At 37.9% G+C, this 20,705-nt stretch overlaps 1 protein-coding gene across 1 annotated transcript in view; it reads right to left on the bottom strand.

Moving 5' to 3' along the window:
- The window catches only part of CALCR (calcitonin receptor), a 60,432-nt gene that overhangs the window by 12,603 nt on the left and 27,124 nt on the right, over nt 1–20,705 (bottom strand). The window contains exons 7-10 of the mRNA XM_077856938.1: nt 7,940–8,093; nt 3,309–3,369; nt 3,158–3,224; nt 582–800 (exon numbers count right to left, since the gene is read on the bottom strand). Of these exons, the coding sequence (XP_077713064.1) occupies nt 582–800; nt 3,158–3,224; nt 3,309–3,369; nt 7,940–8,093 (501 nt within the window). The remainder of the gene's footprint in view (nt 1–581; nt 801–3,157; nt 3,225–3,308; nt 3,370–7,939; nt 8,094–20,705) is intronic.

The following is a 20,705-nucleotide window of genomic DNA, read 5'->3' as shown; positions in this document are numbered from 1 at the left end:
TAGCAAGTCAAAGCTCGATGAAAGACAATTACTAGTGCACTCATATTCAGTGCTTCACTACAAGAATATTCTAGTTTAAGATGGATATGGCTTCCAGCTTGGGGTCCAGTGGAGGCATTTCATACTGATAGAAACATCTGCTTCTCTGCCCTGTGTTTTCATGGCATTTATGACTATGATGATAGCAATCCAGGTTGGGAAACTGATTGGCATTGGTTATGTTGATCTTCAAAACTCCCCTTAATGAAGGGAAAATGTGGCCCTCAAAATCCTGGAAAGAGGAGGGAAAAATCGAAAGGACAGTGGGAATAGAAGTTCTGTCCCCAGTAATCAGGACTGTGCTGTGGGTCCATCCTCGGTCAAATATTTGTCCTCAGAAAGATGTGTTCTCAACGTTCATATTCCCTTCGTTTCCTTCCCCAGTTTTGAAATTCAAAAAAGAGGGGGGAGGGGAACTGGCAGTGAGAAGACCTTTCCAGGTTACATCTACCCTCTAATCACAGATGAGCCTTAGAAAATGGCTCACCCTACATTAACCTGCTGAGTAAGTAGTTGAATAAATAAACCTCTGGTTTATTTACCTGGAAATGAATCAGAGAGTGCATCAGGTAATCGTATATCTTCCCAAGCATCTTGTTCGAAGGCCTCCAGGGAAAGACGACAAACTGGATCCCCAGCAGGGGCACCAGGATCAGAGTGGCCCTCACCGCCTTCAGGTACATGTGGGATTCGGCTTCCTGGGTTTCCCTCATTTTGCTCACGAGCACGCGGACGATGTTGAGCAGGAAGAAGAAATTGACCTGCAAAGACATGAGCTTATGAGGGAATCATCCAGGTGGGAATGACTTAAGGACGCCCGCTTTCCTCAGTTCTTGTTAGTCTAGTTCTGGGAGTGGATGTCACCTCTGCAGGTCAAGAGAGATGACCTGTCAGGTGGTGTAATTCTCCCAGCATTGCCAGGTGCATCCATATAACCAAAGACTCTTGTCAGACCTGAATTCACATTTCCTTTTTTTTTTTTTTTTGTCCAAATGATAAAATATTTTTTTTTCCTGTAGCGGTAAATAGATTAGGTGCAATTCTAATGAGAGCGGTTTATTCTTTGATTTTTATGATTTTTACAAAGGAGAGTCATAAATGACACTTTTAGACCTTGCTTTCTGGTCATTTCATTACAAGGATTATTCCTCTTAGGCAGGACTACATCACTGAAAGTGAAATGCAGACCAAAAAATGTTATCTGTAAAGTTGATGTAGTGGAGACAGATAACCCAGCCTTCTTCTTTGTAACATTTTTTAAGGGAAATAACTGCATTGAGGTATAAGGCTCATTCGGTAAAATGGAGATTTTAAGTTTATATTCAAGAAGCTTACAGAAATGTATGTGTCTCTGTAACAACCACTCCAAATAAGCAAAGAGCATTTTCATTACCCCAGAAAGTTCTCTTCTGTTCCTTTGCAGTCAACCACCCTCTCTCCTCCACCTCAAGCAACCGCTAATTACATAGTACATACTCTTTTGTGTCTGGCTTCTTTGATTTGACATATTATCTGTGAAATTCATCCATGTTGTATATATTAGCTTGTCATTCATTTTTATTGCTGAGTAGTACTCCCTTACATGGATAACACACTGTATTTGTTTATTCATTCTATTGTTGATGGAAATTGGCATGGTTGCCACAATTTGACTATTCTGAATAAGTATGCTATGAATATTTGTATACAAGTCTTTGTGTGGACATATGTTTTAATTTCTCTTGAATAAGTGCCCAGGATTAGATTGCCTGTTGACATGGCAAGCATATATTTAACTTTGTAAGAGGCTGCCAAACTGTCTTCCAAAGAGGTGGCTTCATTTTATGTTCCCTCCAGCTCTAGTTGAGAATTCCAGTTGTTCTCTACCCTTGCCAACACTTGGGATGGTCACACTTTTTAATATTAGCCATTCTGGTGCGTCCCAAACTATTTTCAGCTGTGAAGATTCGTTTTGAAACCGGAGTTGTTTTTAAAATTTAATTGATGATTTATTTTTAAATGATTAGAATGATTTTTCTACCTGGAATAGAAGGAAACATTGTTGCCCAAAAAAATTCAAGAAAGGAAAGAGACCTTTAGTAATTATTAAACTCTTATGAGGTATTGGCAATATTCAAGACTCACATCAGCGGGTCCTGGTGAGGACAGTCAGGTGGTAAGTCTGTCACTGCTCTGGAGGAGAGCAAAAGAAATGGACTTTACTCTGGAGAGATTGGGGCAGTGGGAAGTCAGGCTGGATGATATACTTGGGTTGGTTGCTTACTAATGGTTATTTCTTCCAAACATGAGCAGAACATGGTTTATGACTCAGATTGTTTTTATTTTTCTCATTTCTACCCACCTTTGAGGTTAGTGGGCCAAATAATGTCTAAATATTAAATGTGATAGTTGTGATGCTGGCCAGCACATAGTAAACCTTAGGTAAAAACAAAGAGTTTGGAGATAGATGCAGATGGTCATATTTTACCCTACTTTTCACTAGTCACATAATTTGGGGTGAGTTAGTTCTTGTGTTTTTGGGTCTAGTTTTCCCAGTGAGTAAAAGTAGTCCTGATGTATCTCCTTTGAAGTGCTGCTGTTAGGAACAGCCTGGCAATGTATGTGAAGTGCCTGAAATACTTTTAAGTGCATGCTCAGTGGCAGGTCTGACGACAGCTCACATACCAAAGATGAAATGAAAGATCATTTTGTTTGGGGAAAAAAAAAAAAAAACAGGGAAAAAGGGGCAGAGGGATTGTGTGGTTTTTCACTTTCTTTAGCAGTAACATCTTCTTACCATTCTTCAGCCCCTTGATCTCTACCTTTAATGAGGAGCATTTTGGTATAGCATTGGTTAAGGAAAGCTATATTTTAGTTATGGTGGGTGTAGAAATGAACTTATGCCCCTTCCCCGACTGTATTAAATAAAAATTATTTTTTAATTTGAAGATCCTCAAATTGAATTGCTACAGATTATCTCTTAATAGATTACCATTACATTAGTCTAATTTTGAAGTTATGATACATAGGCTACTCAGAGCCATCTTTACAGAGATCTTCTCAAAGAGATAACACTTAATAATGGATTTAAAAGCAATTCTCAACAACAACAGCAAAATAAATAAAAAGCAATTCTCACCACCAGTGCTGCCATGACGGGGCCATGGATGATGTACAGCAAATGGGTTTCCACACTCAGCCAGCAGCTGAAAAAAAAAGAGGGAAGGGACATAAATATAAGTGCATTTTATTTGCAAATATGTTCACTTAAAAACCACCAAAATACTTACTTGTCATTGAAGTACAGCGCCCTAGTAATCGCATGGATAGTGGTTGGCACCAGCGGGAACCCTAAAAATGTAAAAAAACAGAAATCACACCTGATTTTTTGGGCAGAAGCTGCAACTATGATTGCATGGAAAATGGTAGTTTATTTTCAAAAATAGTGGTAAATTTTAATATCTCTGTCAAAATACTTCCCTGATTTTTACACCAACTAGTTTTAGTCAAACCAAGTAAAAATGCTCTTGATTCTGTCTGTGGTGATGATGATGATGATGATGATGATGATGATGATGACAAGACGACTATTAGTTGAGACCAGAAAGCTCTTCACTTCATGTGAACTGGACTTTAGTGGGGTCATCATGGAGGGAAGTGACCCCACATCTAATTTAATAGGGCCAGTAATGAAATGCTTGACCTGAGGGTATTTTGAGTTAGACTCTTTACCCAAAACATAATTATATTTTATTCATAGAGGTTCTAACATATCATTTGCCCACTTGGGTTTTAGAAATGGAAATTTGTTCTCTGGATTTATTCTGAAACATACATTTTAGAATTAGACAGAAGGAGCATATATGAAGATCTCACTCCCTCCTCATCATTTCATAGAGAGGAAGATGTGTTTCTTAATGTACAGAGGAGCACAGACCCTGTATCTACTAATTCCTGTGCTCGTTGCCTTGCTCTAGGCATGAAGCCTCTTTTTATGCAGTTTGTTTTCCCCTTCCTCTTCTTCCTATCCTCCAAGCTCCAAGAGCCATAACAGCCCTTCCTTTCACTGGTTAGTAAGGGTAGGATTCCTTTTTTTTTTTTTTTTTTTTTTTTTTAAGGGGGACTAGTTACATTCTATGTGTTTGTTGCAAAAGTCCATTCCTTCTTTGATTTATAACAAGAGGAGAATCAGCAAGGCAAAGAATCAATCTGGAGAGAGTTGTAAAATACATGATTTTTTCTGAGAACTAAACTTCACTATTTGAAGTTGCTTCAATTTGAGAGAAGTCAACTAGTAAGTGGCTCCGTGCAGATTTGTAAGGGAACAACTACCAGAAGAAGATTCTTTTATTTTGTTGGGGAGAATTGCACTGCTAGATACTTTTTTTTCCCAGAGGGTGATGTTCATAATGTCTCATAATTTTTAGGATCTGTTCCAGATCCCGGAGTGGGTAATAGTATTCACAGCTGAAATGAATGGATGGAATGTACATCACCTGCAAACAAAGGTAGGTCTTAGGAAGTAGCTTTCTTGGGCTAAATCTTCTGCTGTCTCACTTTCAGACTCTTTTAAAAGCACAGGTTATGCCTTATTTCATGGCGCTGTAAAATTTAGAACCTATCATACTTTTTAGGTATGAAAATAATTTCAAAAGCACAATAAAACTATTATCCAGTGGAAATTTCTTCTTCTCTGCTCCATTACATTCTTTAAAGATCCTGTGACACTATTTTTCTTGAGGAGTTATTTCAGTTGTACTTTTACTTGTTTTCTTTCCATCCAAAGATCATGCTTGCCTAAAATGCTAAGACAGAACTATTGGTTTAAAATGCATCATTGTGGGGTGCCTGCATGGCTCAGATGGCTAAGCATCTGCTTTCCATTCAGGTCATGATACCAGAACCCTGGGATTGAGTCCCATGTTGGGCTCCCAGTGCAGCAGGGAGTCTGCTTTTCCTTCTCCCTCTGCCTCTCCCCCTGCTTGTGCGCATGCTCTCTCTTAAATGAATAAATTAAAATCTTAAAAAAATACATCATCATGGTTGTTTCTCAATTTTGTTCTCAGAGATGGTAAAGAGTTTAGTAGAATTTTGGGGCATGCACATGTACATATGCACATGCCTATGTGCGTAGAAGTAGAGAAAGATAGATTTAGGTTTGGCATGCTAAAAATAATTACATTTAGGACTGTATTGGTTGACTGTCTTTCCAAACATCTATTTAGGGGGAAGTGCAAATCCTCACTCCTTTAAATTTATGATTCCACTTACCTTACTGAGGGCAATGTTCCTTGGGATCTCACTTCAATCATTCTGATAAAGTTTTAAGTATTTTCTGATTAAGAAAGGTTAAGGTATCCCATAAATATTTTTCCTTATTTTTATTACCTTCTTTTTGATACAGCTAAACATCTTGTTCCTTTTTTCCCTTTGAATTATTTTTGCGTGTTAAGCAGATGTCTTCATTGAACTATCTATGATGATAGCAAAAGTTCTATAACTAATTCACAATGCATCAGAATGGAAAGAGTGGTTATAAATTGTTCCTTCCAGGGTGCCCTCATCTTTGCTGAATGTCACAGGCAGGAAGAAATTTATAGCCTTTTTTATTCCATGGAAAATTTTCTGAGTATGGCAGATAGATGTTTTTGAATAGTCAAAACCAGTGTAAGAAATATGCCATAATTTTTAAGAGAAGCAAATAAAATACACCAGTAAGAAATGCGGTGTGTGTGTGTGTGTGTGTGTGTGTGTGTGTGTCACATCACGGGGTGGGATGTTATTTCTAGGTCCTCAGTTGGAAGGCATCTGACCAATACCCATCATTAGCATTGTGATAATCAGAATTACTGTTGAGGGACATGAAACTGTATTCAGTTGACTCCTGGTATGATTAGCTTTGGAAGGCTAGAAATCTCTGACAAGGTGTGTATGAGGCTGAAAAGGTCAGGGAAAGGTAAGATCAGCCTCTTGTGGAAGGCTGCAGCTAAAAGAAAAAAATAATAAAAGGCCATTTTGATCTTTGTATTCTGACCTGATTGAGGACAGGGAAGAGCAAAGGAACCTAGCACTGGATGTGAAATTGGCAGGATAGTTACAAGCCTGCTTTCTAAACTTGCTGGATGGTTAAGGTAACAGAATGAGGGGACCAAGGGGGAATAGTGGTGAGGTGGTTTGGAGTGTATTCTAGATGAGCAGTCTAGTTCAGACCCCTCTCCCATTTTTTTTCTAGATGGGTCATCCATCTCCAGACATGTTTGCACTAAGTGATAATATCCCTCTCAAAGTCCTTGGCCATGATTCACTGAACCATGGCTGGCCCCCTGACTTCAGTTAGACCAAACAGATTCTCTTGTCCTGGCTATTTAGAATTGGGACTTAAAGACAAGCATCTAGTGTTTCCGTGCACCTTGAAAAGAAAAATGTGAGCTCAGGAAAATTTAGGGTAGCTTGCATTGACCATTAGGATTTGGGGAGCAGAGACCCTGTGATCTATGGTCTGTAGAGAAAAAGAAGGGTTAAAACAGATATGTAGAAGAGAAAACAAAAACAAGACAGAGACAAAAGACAGAGGAAGAGTGCTCCCACCTTTCTAGTCCCAGGGTACAGCCCTGTAGTAGCCTTAGAGCTGTTTCAGCCCTTGACTTCCATGAGATAGTCTAGATTTTGATAATTTCTCTTTTTATTTAAATTAGAAAATCTTGTTCTCTGCTAATTGCAACCAAAGAGACACAGCATCATGAGTTCATCGATGACACACCCCAAATATTTGCTGCACTAACCCACTATTATAGATTGTCCTATTGGCTTTGGGTCATGTGTTTCGTTAACATCCATATATAGTTGTTATATATGGAACAGATATTGCATAGGGCCAGTCCTGGTGTAGACTGTGGAAGACTTTAGGTCACTTACATGACTTCCCAGACATATTTCCATACAGTTGGTGACAATGCCTGTTGAGTAGGGGTTTAAATACAAAGGTCTTAGTTTTTAGAAAGCCCCTGTATTATCTTGTCTCCTCATTCAATATTTTCAGAGGCTCTGCAAAATCTGCATTAAAGAGGAGGCTTAATTGAGGGCAATCCACAGCTTCTGCTCCAAGGGCCAAAGTCACCCCGTCAGTGGAGAATAATGGCAAGCCTTTCGCTCTACAGTCAAGATCCTCCTCTGGTATGAGAGATTCACATTTTGATAAAGCAGCATACATTTTTGTCCCAGAGCTTTTTCCATCTCCCAGCCTCACTACCTACCTAGTTCCCTTCAGTTAGAGTGAGCTAGACTTTAGCATCCCTGGAGAAAGGGGAGAAGTTCCAGCATGGCCTCGTTGACCTCAGCACCCTGCCTTAGTCAATCTGTACAGAAGAGCCATGACTTAAGCAACCATCCACGGGCCTTTCAGAGTCATTGCCATGCGCTATGGTGTCAGGTAGGCTCCAATTGGAGTCCCATGAGGTTATTTAGGTCTATTGTTCAGTGGGATTCTTCCTCCTGACCTTTCACTGAGGAGTCCTGCTGGTGGATTGAGAAAGGGAGGTGGTCTGGATGGAGTAGATACAGGATTCAAAATATGAAACTCTCCTTTGCTCTACAAACTGGTGATAAATAAAACTGAAGGGAGGGTCTCATCAGATCTTCTCTCAGGACATATTTGTCCATCTGTTAGCTGGGTTTGTTTCCTAGAGAAATGCATAGTCACACTTCTCTGCACTGACTTCCATGCTGATCACAATCCATATGAACTTGTTAAAGGGCTTCTACCAAGCTCTCTTGGAGACTGAACTCCTGCCCCCACCTGTGTCCCATCATTCCTCACAATACCTAGACCCCTGATCATTTTCTGAGACCAAGACTAGAAGAAGACTGTAAATATGAGACAGAGGTGAGGGTGGCTCGAAACTCAGCTGGAAAAAATACATACCCCAGCCCAAGAGATAATACCACCGCAGGTGTTGCTCCTCAGTGAACACGGCCACCACAATGAGTGTGTGCAGATAGATTCCTTCACAGAGCATCCAGAAATAATTGCATGCCATCATGTACTGGTGAAAAAAATGCAAAATCTTGCAGCTCAGCTGTCAGAAAGAAATGGAGAAAGTCAGTGGAAGATACTGGCAAGGGGATGACTGAACAGAGGGTAAATGTGAAAATAAGCCAAAGTATTTACATTCAGGGTGTGAAGGAGTTTTCCAAGCATCTGTGGACATGTGCTGCCTTCTATATCCACAAATCAGAATGATAGTGCCTAGAGCATTAGTATTACAGGTAAATAGCCATCTAGGGCAATGGAAGCCTAGTACTCAAACTGTTCTTTTCCTGTTCATTCTGGTGACTTATATAGACTAGACAGGTTGATTTCCCTTCAATATTTCTGAGGTCCATAATTTTTGAGAGCATCCAAGGGTTTTTCACATGACTTTTATGGCCCTTTATCTGTGGCTAATGAGGCAAATAACCCAGAAATTGTTAATGATGCTCCTAAAGTTCATTGATCTGTTGTTGATGTCTCGTTAGCAATACAGAGGAGAGAACCAAGTGATAAATTTCTCATATATGAGCCAGGAGCTATGCTGAACCCAACTGATGTAATTTTGTTTTCATATGGGAGGCTTAGCTTCTATATAGGATTCTAGCAATCCACATGTTTGGTGCACAGAGATTAGGAATAGCATCCTTGCTTAGTACTCAGTGCAAATGTAGGAGCCACATCTCTGGGGGAACCAGATCAGCCACACATTGTTGTCTGTATAGAAATAATCATTGTCTAAACTGTATAACAGAATACCCTAAATTATTTCATAGTCACCTTTAGAATAGGGCTTCTCATCTTGGCACTACAGATATTTTGGACCGGATGACTTTTTTTGTTGTTGTGGGGTGCTGTCCTGTGCATTGTTGGGTATTTAGCAGTATTCCTGATTTCTGTCCATTAGATGCCAGTAGCATCCCCTACCCATTAATGAAACCAAAAATGTCGCCAGACATTACCAAATATAGCCTGGGGAGAAAAATGTTCCTGGTTGAGGATCACTACTCTAGGATATTTAGCTATGCTTAACTTTCTCTGACAACAATGACAACACCATTTACCATTCAAGATGTTAGGTTTTAGGGATGATTATTTGCGTTATTATTTTACCAATTGCTCTGCTTTACATTATGTTGCTCCCTATTACATTTTGAATTTGACTGATATCAGGCTTTCTTTTTTACAAAGTAAGGTAGCTATAACATGACTTTCAGTGCTGCACTAACCTTTTCAGGACTGCACATTTCTATTTAATGCATAGCTATAATTATTTATTTATTGAAATCCAATGTTCTCAGTCCTTTGGGGACTCATAAAACAGAGAAAAGCCAGCTGGGTGCACAAGAAAGCAAATATTGCATTTTCAGAGACAGAAGCGACTTCTGATTCTGACCAAAGTGGAACAGTAGTGCAGAGGATTCAAAACATCAGGTGATCCCAAAGTAATTTATATTTGGCTTAGTAAGGCACTGACTTTTTCTTTTCACCTGAATACCTTCCTGATTATTTGATTTAATTTTATATTAGTTTGCATTTGTTTACAAATACTTGCTAGGTGCACAAGGACTCAAAAATATAGGTGAAATAAGAAATTTAGTCAATATTCTGGATTCATCTTGAAGACTACTCTTATTTGAAAGCCCTATACTTTCTGGATCAGGAATTCCAGTGTGGTTGCCTTGGTGGCTGCCACTTGTAGAGGAAGAGATAGGAAGAAGATAAGATGATAGCCTCGTGCAAATATGTGGCTTTTTGTCATCCAGAGCAGTTTTGGCTTCATGTTTTATATACAGTCAATCCTCACTATTCACAATAGTTATGTTCTACAAAGTTACTGCAAAAATTGAATTAGCAAATACTGAGCCACTGCTCCTAGGGAAAATATAGGGTTAGGTTCCTACAAGCCTCTGGTCAAAATATTTTCATAAACCAATCAATATATAACTTTTATTTGTTTCAGTTTAAAGATACTTTATTTAATATATATTGTTGATTTGTTAACATTGGACTCATGGCCAACAACACTATAACTTATGCCTGAGGGGAACTTATCAAACACATCTATTTTTTTCTCTAAGATACACCACAGACTACTTGTACTTAGGAATATGACAGCACTTAGGCACTGTGCTTGGGGACTATTTTAAGCAGTGAAATCACCAACAAAAAGCAAAAAAAAATGTGAAAAACATGGCATTAAATAGACCATGAAGAGGACATTTACACTGAGAGATGAAATAAGACAGAATGTTGCCTTGTTCAACCTCAGCTGGGAATGTGTACATCAAGTGACTCTGTTTTCTGCTATTCTGTGCATGTTCATGAATGACCATGCAAGCACCGAGAATATGGATTTTGGACTTACAAATAAATTCTAGCAAGTAGTTAAATGTGCAAACATGGAATCTGAGAATAATGAGAATCAGTTGTATTTGGGTTCAGGGTAAAGTATTCTTTGAGGATAAATGGCTCAAAAGTTTACAGAAATTCTGGACATCACCAGTCTATTAGTTCCCCCTCCAACATAGCATGGACATAATTGGATATATCTAGATGATCAAGATGATTGTTAAAATTTTTATAAAATTGGTCACCACTTAGATTAGTGGTTCATAACTGGGGTTGTTTATCAGTATCATCTGGGGAACCCTTACAAAATATTACATAACCAGACCTCATCTCCGTTGTGTATTTTCAAAATATTTTAGGAGTTTCTAATGTAGGTTCCTAGTGAAGAATCACATGCTTGAGATATTCAAGGTCATTCAGTTGCATTCAAAAATCATTTTTGGAGAACCTATGAGCCAGGAAGTATACTAACTCTGTGAATATCAAGATGAATAAGGTATAGTCATATAATCTCTGACTTGATTACAATCTTTCCCTCAAGGATGGAGTAAACCAAGTATTCGATAGACAGATAGAGCCTCTTGTCTAAGGTTAGTCCTTCCCATCATTCTGGAATGATTTTCTGCTTAGCAGCATGAGGTAATAAGAGATTAACTTTGAGATCAAATAAGCTAAATAGCTTTTACTATTCTTTCAGGAAGCAGTCACAATACTGTAATTTTGTTTAGAGTAGTGATTTCCCAAATTGCAAGAAATAATCTATATTTGACTATAACTAGATCAATCCCAAATAAAAGAGCAAATGCTCCAAGCCAAAGCTATATGGAATTTGTGAATTATGCTCTATTTTATTTTCTTCATTAATATGGGCAACAAAGAGATAATTCTACTCTGAATGATATGTATCCTAAGAAGTAAAAGCAATACTATCCCTTTGTCTTCAGATGAATTGTATCATCATTTAGTGTTTTCATTTTGTATTGTATTTCTTTTTTTAAGATTTTATTTATTTATTCATGAAAGACACACACAGAGAGAGGCAGAGACACAGGCAGAGGGAGAAGCAGGCTCCATGCAGGGAGCCTAATGTGGGATTCGATCCCAGGACTCCAGGATCACGCCCGAAGGCAGGTGCCAAACCTCTGAGCCACCCAGGGATCCCCTGTATTATATTTCAATAGAACATAAAATTTGTTGAGCAATAATGTCACTATCAAGAGAAGAGATCCTACAGTTTTCTTGATTAGGTACACTCATTAGACAAATCTATGTTTTCCATCAAATGACATAAAGAGCTTTTATAGTAATTTGATTAAAAAGATGAATAAGGTATAGTCTTTGTTCTTTGTTATAGAACAAAGATTTTCTATAGTCTAATAAATTAAGTCAACATCAAAGTTCTATAGAATGTTGATGATCAGTTGTGGATTTTATTCTAATTATATCTCCCAACCACACTCAAGAAAATTCTTCTCATGTGTATAGCGTAGAAAATATTGTGTGTCAATATGTTTAAGAATCAGTCAATGAGGGGCACCTCGGTGGCTCCACTGGCTAAGTGTTTTGGTTCAGATCATGATCTCAGGATCATGGGATCAAGCCCTATATCGGGCTATACCCTCAGCTCAGAGTTTCCTTGGGATTCTTTCTCTCCCTTCCTTTGCCCCTCTCTCTGCTTACGCTCTCTCTGTCTCAAATAAATAAGTAAATCTCACAAACAAACAATCCCCTTCAATGGAGGGAAGAATGCCTCCCTATGAAAACTGCTCTGCAATTTTTTGGTCTTTTAGAAAAACCAACCTTAGGACAGGTAGTCAGTGTTCTGAGGTGTTCTTCTGTTGTGCTGGGGATAAGGGAAGGATTTGGGGATGAGAAGTAGAAAGGAAATCAGCACTGATCTATGGAAGCAATATAGGCAACAGTAGGTACCAATCTGTATCCTACTTTTAAGCCACTGAAGAATCTACCATGATCCATTCTTGGTACCATTTGCCCTATGGGTATGTTACCAGGTCTAAAAGGGATCTAGGGAATACCATCTTGCCTCCCAGAACTTATTCCACCATCTTCATAATGTCTGAAATGCCACAGAATTTCATTTCTTTAGCTTAAGACTGTTTTCCTTATTTAAATGCCATACCTCTGGAAAGAATTACACATTTTACTCTATCATTCATAGAAATCTTAGAGTAGAGCGATTGAAAACATTAAAGGGAATGGGGATGGAGGACATGGGAAATACAGATTTGGAAGGTGGCATAACAAATACTTATTAATCTTGTATTGGATGCAGGCATTAGGCTGGAAGATTAAAGTTGTCAAATGCCGACCCTACTCCCAAGAAACTTAGAGTCTTGAAGGCCCAGAGAAGTGCTGCCAACAGTGGGCTTTCTCCACTGGAAATCTTTGGCATGGGCCAAACCAGTGCATACTTCATTCACATAAACATTTTGTATGTGACCAAAAACTCTTCTCTTTTACAAAAAAATCCTTGCAATATCTCCCTTTCATTGGTAAAATACAAAGTCAGGTGAATGGGTTCAGTTTCTGTATAAGTTCTGTCAAGTCAAAGATGCCACGTTTATTTCTAAGTCGTGCTTTAAAGTAAAATGTTTAAAGTTTGCTATAGGTTCAGAGTAATTTCCAGTGATTAAACATGATTATTTATGTTTCCCTGAAGCTTCTAAAAATGTTTTCTCATCAGTTCATTTTTGCACAGAAGGCAGGGTACAAAACTATATTTACTTAGCCAAGGAAGAAGAATCGATAAGTCAATCTCTAGATATTTCGCTGGAAGGAAAAGACATTTAAAACAAGCCCTGAATAACAAAGATTTGTGGTTGGTTTTGGTTAAACTTTTTATTTTTTATTAAATTTTATTTTATGGATATTTATTTATTTATTTATTAAATTTTACTTAATGGGCATTTAGGTTACATATTGAGTGAACATGTAATTGCTGTTAACTATGTGTCTGCTTGATCATCTTTTTGTCTCTGCTGTTTCTCTGCTCTCCACCCTCAGAATTTAAACCCAATAATATTTATACAGAAGGTGAGCAGTAGATTTTAATTAAATTTAAATGAATATGGCTTTGGGTAGTGTTTATAAAGTCCACTGAAAGTATTTCAACACCTAATTTGATTATTTCTCAAGTACTGCTTATTATTTTCAAAAAAGAGCTGCTTAATCAAGATTTGACAAATGAATTCTAGGGTCCTTTTTTTCCTAACAGGCCTATGGTTTTTGCAAATTTCTGAAGGAATCAGGCTATTGACATCAATAAAAAAAACCTTACAATGCTGGGCAGGATCCCTGGCAGGGGTGCCCTCCTGGGTCTCTGCCATGTTCTTCTAAGTTTTGGTATCTTAGAAGGTAGCATTGCCAAGGTCAGAAATTCCCTGTCACTTATGCCCTAGAGCACTGGAAAAGCAGGTCCTTCTCTTTGCACAGAGCTCTTCAAACTGGGCATACAAATTCCTCTTTCCGAAGACACTTCCAATCTTCATGATTTGCAGTTTATCTTAATACATTCCCCATCTTGAAATAATGGTTAAATAACATATTTAAAAATACTGTCAGCTCTAAACCTGGTAGTTTAATTTTGATAATACACCTGCTTTTTACTCTGCCACAATGGTTCACATTTTTCAATTATTTACACTGCATGCAAATTATCCAGAACTTTTCAAGGCCTTTGAGTTTATTACATGTAAAATCCATAATCACCTTTTTTTCTCATAAAGGAGAGATGCAAGACTTATTTATCAGCTCAATTCAATTGCATGTGACAGGAAGATGGATGCTCTCCACTGAAGTACTATTTATATATGCAATTGAAACATTTTTTCTACAATGGCCATCTTTATATGAGACCTATTTAAAAGTATGTCTTTTGCTGCTTCCCTTATCATTTCAATTAAAAGAAAACAAGCTTTTGTCTGAGTCAAATGTACTCAGTATCTCTTCTGTCCACCCCACCATTCCAAACAGCACTTCTTTAGAAAACAGAAAATCAAGGGAAAACCTGCTCTCAAATGATTCAAAAAGGTCCTTCTTTACAGGCCCTTCATAGGTCTGCCCCCTATCTGTGAGAAAAAATTTTGATTTCAGGATCATTTTAAAGTATTACTATTGAAGAAAGTTTTCATAATTAGCTTTTCGTTTTATGTAAAAAAGATTACAAGTGTTCCCATTTTCTGTGATATGATGGGACGTGTGTCCATTTCTCACTCATGTAAACACTATTGAACCAGACAAAATGGGAAATACTAGATCTGATGAGATGAGGGATGCGAGAAGAGTTTTACTTTCCTTTCTTAGTTATTTGAAATTGTGATTGTATCTTGAGACACGTTAGGGGAGGATGAGATATCTGAATATTTTGGTATGAAGTCAAAGAAAGGTAAATTATTTTACATTTTTAGAGTCAAGGATTTGCATTTTTAATCTTTTCTATTGATTTTTTCCTTCTAAAACATTATCACTTTTACAAAGTTTCCAAAAAGATTTAGCAAAAATTTAGTGATTCTATTTTATCACTGCCATCTTCTCTCTTTTGTGAGTGGTCCCTTATCATTCTGGAAGCTATTTGAAAGCAAGGAACTCCACATTCCCAACAGAGAAAGATGCCCAGAGAAACAACCCGAAGTATCCTCAAACTTTTGTGTGCACAAGCATTTATGTACAGGAATATATATTGTACTTGATACATGATCTAAGGGATTTTGGAGGATAATTTTGATTATTAGAGAATTTTATTTTTTTATTTTTCATTTGAAAAAAACATTTTATTTATTTATGAAAGACACACAGATTGGGAGAGAGAGAGAGAGAGAGAGAGAGGCAGAGACACAGGCAGAGGGAGAAGCAGGCTTCCTGCAGGGAGCCCGAAGTGAGACTCGATCCTGGGTCTCCAGGATCAGGCCCTGGGCCAAAGGTGGCGCTAAACCACTGAGCCACCCAGGCTGCCGCTATATTCTTTAAATAAATGTCTTTATTAGGTGACTGATTATTTCATGCTATTAGGAATGTCATTTCTTTCTTCAACATATCAACCATTGAACTACATTCCAAATATGCGGAGTTCAGAGGGAGAAATGAGAATGTTTCTCTGGAATGTGGTATATTTATTTCAAAGGTATCTTACCTCTGGCCTGGTGCCTCATGCCCTCAAATTTCAGTTTTCTGTGAAGGTTTCCACCTTCTTGTTTTCATCCAATAGTATAGGATCTTGCCTATAGTATGTCTGCTTTTCAGACCAGCATTTACTTTGCTCTAGTCACAAAAGTGTAAATTTTCTTTTCTGAGGTGTTTCTATTTCTAAATGATATTTCTAAATACTCAAGGTCTCTTTATCTTCCTATGAGGGAGATTTTTGATTACTTTTTTCAGGGCAACTTCTCATTAGAACTTTTTGGGGAAGTTGTAATAGTACTACTCCAGGGAAGTGTTTTGTGTTAGTCAAGGGTGTCTCAGGATGTTGTGTGGATCAGGAAATACTGGAAAGGGCTTCTTCCAGTTTCTTCAGGGAAACATGCCATACTGGGCCCAGGTGAAATGGAAGAGATATTTTATACTTTCAGAGTCAATAAGGGGGTTTCCTTTGGAAAAAGCAGTCAGGACTGCAGGGACATTGCAATCTCCTGCGAATGCTTGGATTAAGACTTTGTCCATGTTCTAGTCACTTCCACACAGACCACCAGGATTGATCACAAGTGAAAACTGCAGTGAAACTACCCAGAAGAACTAGGAGACAGGAAGGAATGGTGAGTAAAAACTAGAGAAGAAAATCCTTGTGGGAGAGAGAGAGGTTAATCACAACTAAAAGCCAAAACAAAAAGGATTCTGATCGTCTAGTCAATTTTGTTGGAGTCTGTTATGTTTCTGGAAATCACATTTTTTGTTCTTCTGTGAATGTTCCAGGAAAAGCAGACCAACATATATATGTGTATAAACAAGGTACCAGCTGGCACTATGTCTCTGGCTTGTTCTGCCTCTTGTACCTACGTGGTGTGTACATCATTCTGTCTTGTGTCAGCACAAACTTTTGGGAAATGGAGGCTGCATCTCCATGCTCTTCCCTGAATTATCTGGATCTGGAGTGAACATGCTGTGAATTTACAGGCAAATGTTTTGTTTGTCTACCAGAGAGGATGGCTTAAATGAGACTGACATTCAATGAGGCTGGTAATTTTCCCAGCTCTCTTCTATTGAAGTGAGAGGGTTATTTTGATAGGTGGAGAACTGAAAAGGAATATTGCTTAACTTTTCTTCTCCATGCCTTCATATATTTTACAAGCTTGAAAATGCCCTTTAATCGACTCCTTTTTAAAAAGGTATATTTATTTATTTTGTTGGGTGGAGGGGAGTGGCAGAGTGAGAGAGAGAGAATGAGAATCTCAGGCAGACTCTGTGCTGAGTGAGGAGCCCTATGTGGGGTTCAATTCCACACCCTGAGATCCTGACCCGAACCAAGAGTCAGATGCTCAACCAACTAGTGCCACCCATGTGCCCCTCATCTACTTCTTAATATTAAATTCTAAAAGGGGTAGGTATGGTTGACTTAGAGGAGTATGAGTTCCTGACAGCATTTTATAATGCAAGCCTCTGAATATGTCCAGTTCAGTGTAAATAATAAAGGAGTCCCCAGTAGTTATCATCCTGTGGGGGTGATTTTCTCTCATTTTAGCATGCATCAAAATCACTGGGAGAGCCTGACAAAATACAGGTTCTTGGGCCCCAGTAGGAGAGATTATGATTCAGATGGTCTCACGAGTGACCATCTGAGATTCTGCATTTCTAGCAAGTACTTGGGGATCATGGTGCTGTTGGTCCGGGGGCTGCTCTTTGAATGGACTTAGGGTATACAAGGAATTTCTTCAATGTACTTGATTTCTGTTTTGCTGGCCTTCCGGTGCTGCTAATCCTAATTGTCTATGTTCCAGTAGACTAACAATGCAGTGGGGAAAGTCCTGGCTTTGATTCACATGGATACTAAAACCTCAGAAGAAGGAATTATAGTATCTTTTGTCAAGATGCCAGTACAGTTGATAAATGAAGGAGCAAAAGGCACTCATATGAACTTGAAAACTGTCAACTTGTACAGTCTTTAAGGCTAGCCGAATGAAGAGGAAAAATCTCCATCAGAAAGTCAGCATTTGATAACTTTATAAGAAGTCCTGCAGCCTTTTTCCAGAGGAATTTAAGAATGTAACATTTTCAATTAAATGTGAGTCTATCATGCAATCCTGAGTTGATTTCTGATAAAGCCTCAGAGAAAATGAGCTTGAATCTGTGGAACTATACTCATGATTCAGTGGGTTTGGGGGGAAAAGGCACTGGAGATAAAAGTCCTACCTACTTTGGAAGATGACCCACAAATTGGGAAAAGAAGCACTCTGGAAGCGTTCAGAAAACAAAGCCACAGTAAACCAAAAAGCAGGATATACACACGATGGAAACAAAAACCTGTTATGAATGCGACAGGGGAGTACAAATTAACAGCTTGCTATGCTCAAGGGTCTTTCTCTGTATGGTATAATGACGGTATTATGTCACTCTTCACTAGAGGTTCACAAGCCATGACTGACTTAGTTTTATTTTCTCAGACCACTGCCCTTTTGGTTATTTCCAATTTAATAGCCTCTGAATATTCTCTGCATTCTGCTTTTACACTTAGTCCCTTTTGGGTTTAAGCAGTATTTTGCAAATGCTCTGAGTTTCCAAATCTATGCTATATAACACAGAAATGAAACTAGGTGCCATGGTGAGAAAATGACAAGTGCTTAAGGCCTAACAACAATGGTAACAAGTATAATATAAATAATAATAGCTAACATTTGAGAGTTTTTATGTGCCAGACTGTTTTGAAGATTTTAAGTGTATCACTTCATTTAACTCTCACAAATGTCTCTATAGGGAAGGTGCCTATTATCATTTGCACTTTACACATTAGAAAAATGAGGTTAAGTTACATTGCTCAATGTTGCAGAATAATCTGTAAGTAGAAGAGCTAAGGATTTGAGGTCCTGTAAGATCAGTAAGATCAATGCTATAATATTTGGAGCAATCCAACTAAGTACAGCAAATATCAAACTGACTGGCTCCATAGCTTTCTAGCAATGAACCAACGGAGTGTACCGCCAAGGGAAGGTACAAAATTCCTTTTAAATCAACTAGAAGGTTTTTGAGAATGAAAACAAATCTATAAGAAATTCATGATAGCCTTCTCAAAGCAGGAGAAGCTAGCTGCAAATGTTGACATGAAGCCTCACTACGTAAACCATGTTACAAGGTACCATTTGTAAGTCACTGATTTCCTGTGCAAAGGAACCACCCAGAATGGCCAGATGAGAGAAACTGGAGGTTGGGTTGATGTTTATAGACATTTTAGCAATAAAGTCTACAAATACATATGGGAAAGTGGTCAGTTATAAATAACAAATTTTAAAAGAAATAAAGAAATCTTCCCTACTTTTCTGCACTATATGATCTTGGTTAAAATACCATTTATTGGTTTTGATGTGTAAGTGAAACGGCAAAAATGACCAGAGTAAGATATTTCATTTCCTTACATCATTCTCTCTGCATTGTTCCTCAAATCCATCATACTTTTTCATTCCCAGTCTAATCTCTTCCATAGGCTACTAAAGTGGATATTTCCAGTCTATTTTTATCTGCATTGATCTCTCTCATCTCAAAAACTCTGCTGTCCCTGTCACTTCTATCACACTGAGATGGCTTCCCTTGCACCAGCCTCCTCTGGGCTGGGGAGGAGGAGTTCAGTTTCCAATCCTAGGTTTCATCTGTCTCTGGTGTCTCAGTTCTGGACATGCATTCCAAACTGATCTTCCTGTGACTAGGATGACGTTCTGACATAGTCTGGTGACTCAACTGTCTTGAACAAATTAGAACTAGAAGAAATTGACTTTGTTTTTCACAACTTGGGACTCATTTGACTTTACTTATATAAGAGGCTATAGAGAATGTGACTGGATTATTTTGGCTTTTGAAGTGCAAAGTGCCCAGGTTCCCAGTAAAAACTAATCTCCATGTATTGTCCCTTTTAGACCCAGATAAAAAGTTCAAAGAGACATTTCTTTCTAGCAAATGACAAATATGCTGCCAGCTTCCTTTAGATGCAGTAAGAACAATGCTTTTAATTCTGCCTCCTGACTCTCTACATGAAGATCATCAAATAAGCAGATAGAACAAGAAAATGAAATTTTAGATATTATGGAAATGAAATGCTCAAATGACACAAGTGACAATGGGCAATTTTCACATCACTCAATAAACTGAGGCTCTATTCAGTCCTTATTTATGCCATGAGTTATTTTGAGTTTAACTTTTTAAAAAAGAATGTCAAAGAATGAAATTCTCACCCCTGGTTTTATAGGAGAGAATCTGCCTAACTAAAAAACTTCCAAGGGAAGAAACTAGCTTCTTTGATGGGAAAGGGACCACAAACCCATGACCCATGGGGATTCCCTACTGAGGAGTGAGAACATTGTTTTATTTTGCCCCCAACAAAATAAACTCTTAAAGAAGTAGTGCAACAGCATTTGGGATGATGCAGCCTCCTTTTACAAGAAATAACTTTCTTTTTAATATATTCCCTTGGGCACTGGAAGGAAAATCTTTTTGCCTCTTAACTGCTGATTCAGTGACCTGAGAATTGGGTCAAAATGAAAAAACAATCCACAATTCTGCCTTTAGTTGGCTTAAGAGAAAAAGTGTCTTTAAAAATTATGTATTTTGTTTTTTTTAAAGGAGACACATACCCGAATGACAGATAAATGGAATACTGATAAATATGGTTTAATTTACGGCTGTGGTTATATTTTTTTGTTAGTTATAATTCCAATCAATATTTGTAATTGACAATGTCCAAGAACATCCCTTTTTCAAAAAGTACCTGTGCTTTTTTTTTGTTATTGTTCTTTTCTTAGGTTTGTCTTTATTGTCTCCACTCTTCTTAGCTATAGAGAACCTTAATCTAATGTTTTCTGGAGTATCACTTTTTAAAGAAAAATGCAATATTTCAAGTAATTCATTTAAAGTAAATTCTAAATATATAATTTTCCATGTGACTTAGTAATATATTGACGACTTGATTCTCAGTGCTGAGAAGTTATTTTGTCTGTCTCTTTAGAGGTGGAGAACTTTACTCTTAGGGAAGATGGTGCTTTCCTTCTTAAACTTTTCCTATTTCTTGTTTATCTCCTATACATTTAAATATATTACAAGAGGAAAAATTTCTCCTTTCTTGATGCCTGAATTCATAGTTTCAACTGCAACTCACTTT

The sequence above is a fragment of the Canis aureus genome, chromosome 18 (assembly GCF_053574225.1).
Source record: "Canis aureus isolate CA01 chromosome 18, VMU_Caureus_v.1.0, whole genome shotgun sequence".
NCBI lineage: Eukaryota > Metazoa > Chordata > Mammalia > Carnivora > Canidae > Canis > Canis aureus.
The sequence above is the reverse complement of the archived record's forward strand: the minus strand, read 5'-3'. Positions and strand labels throughout refer to the sequence as shown.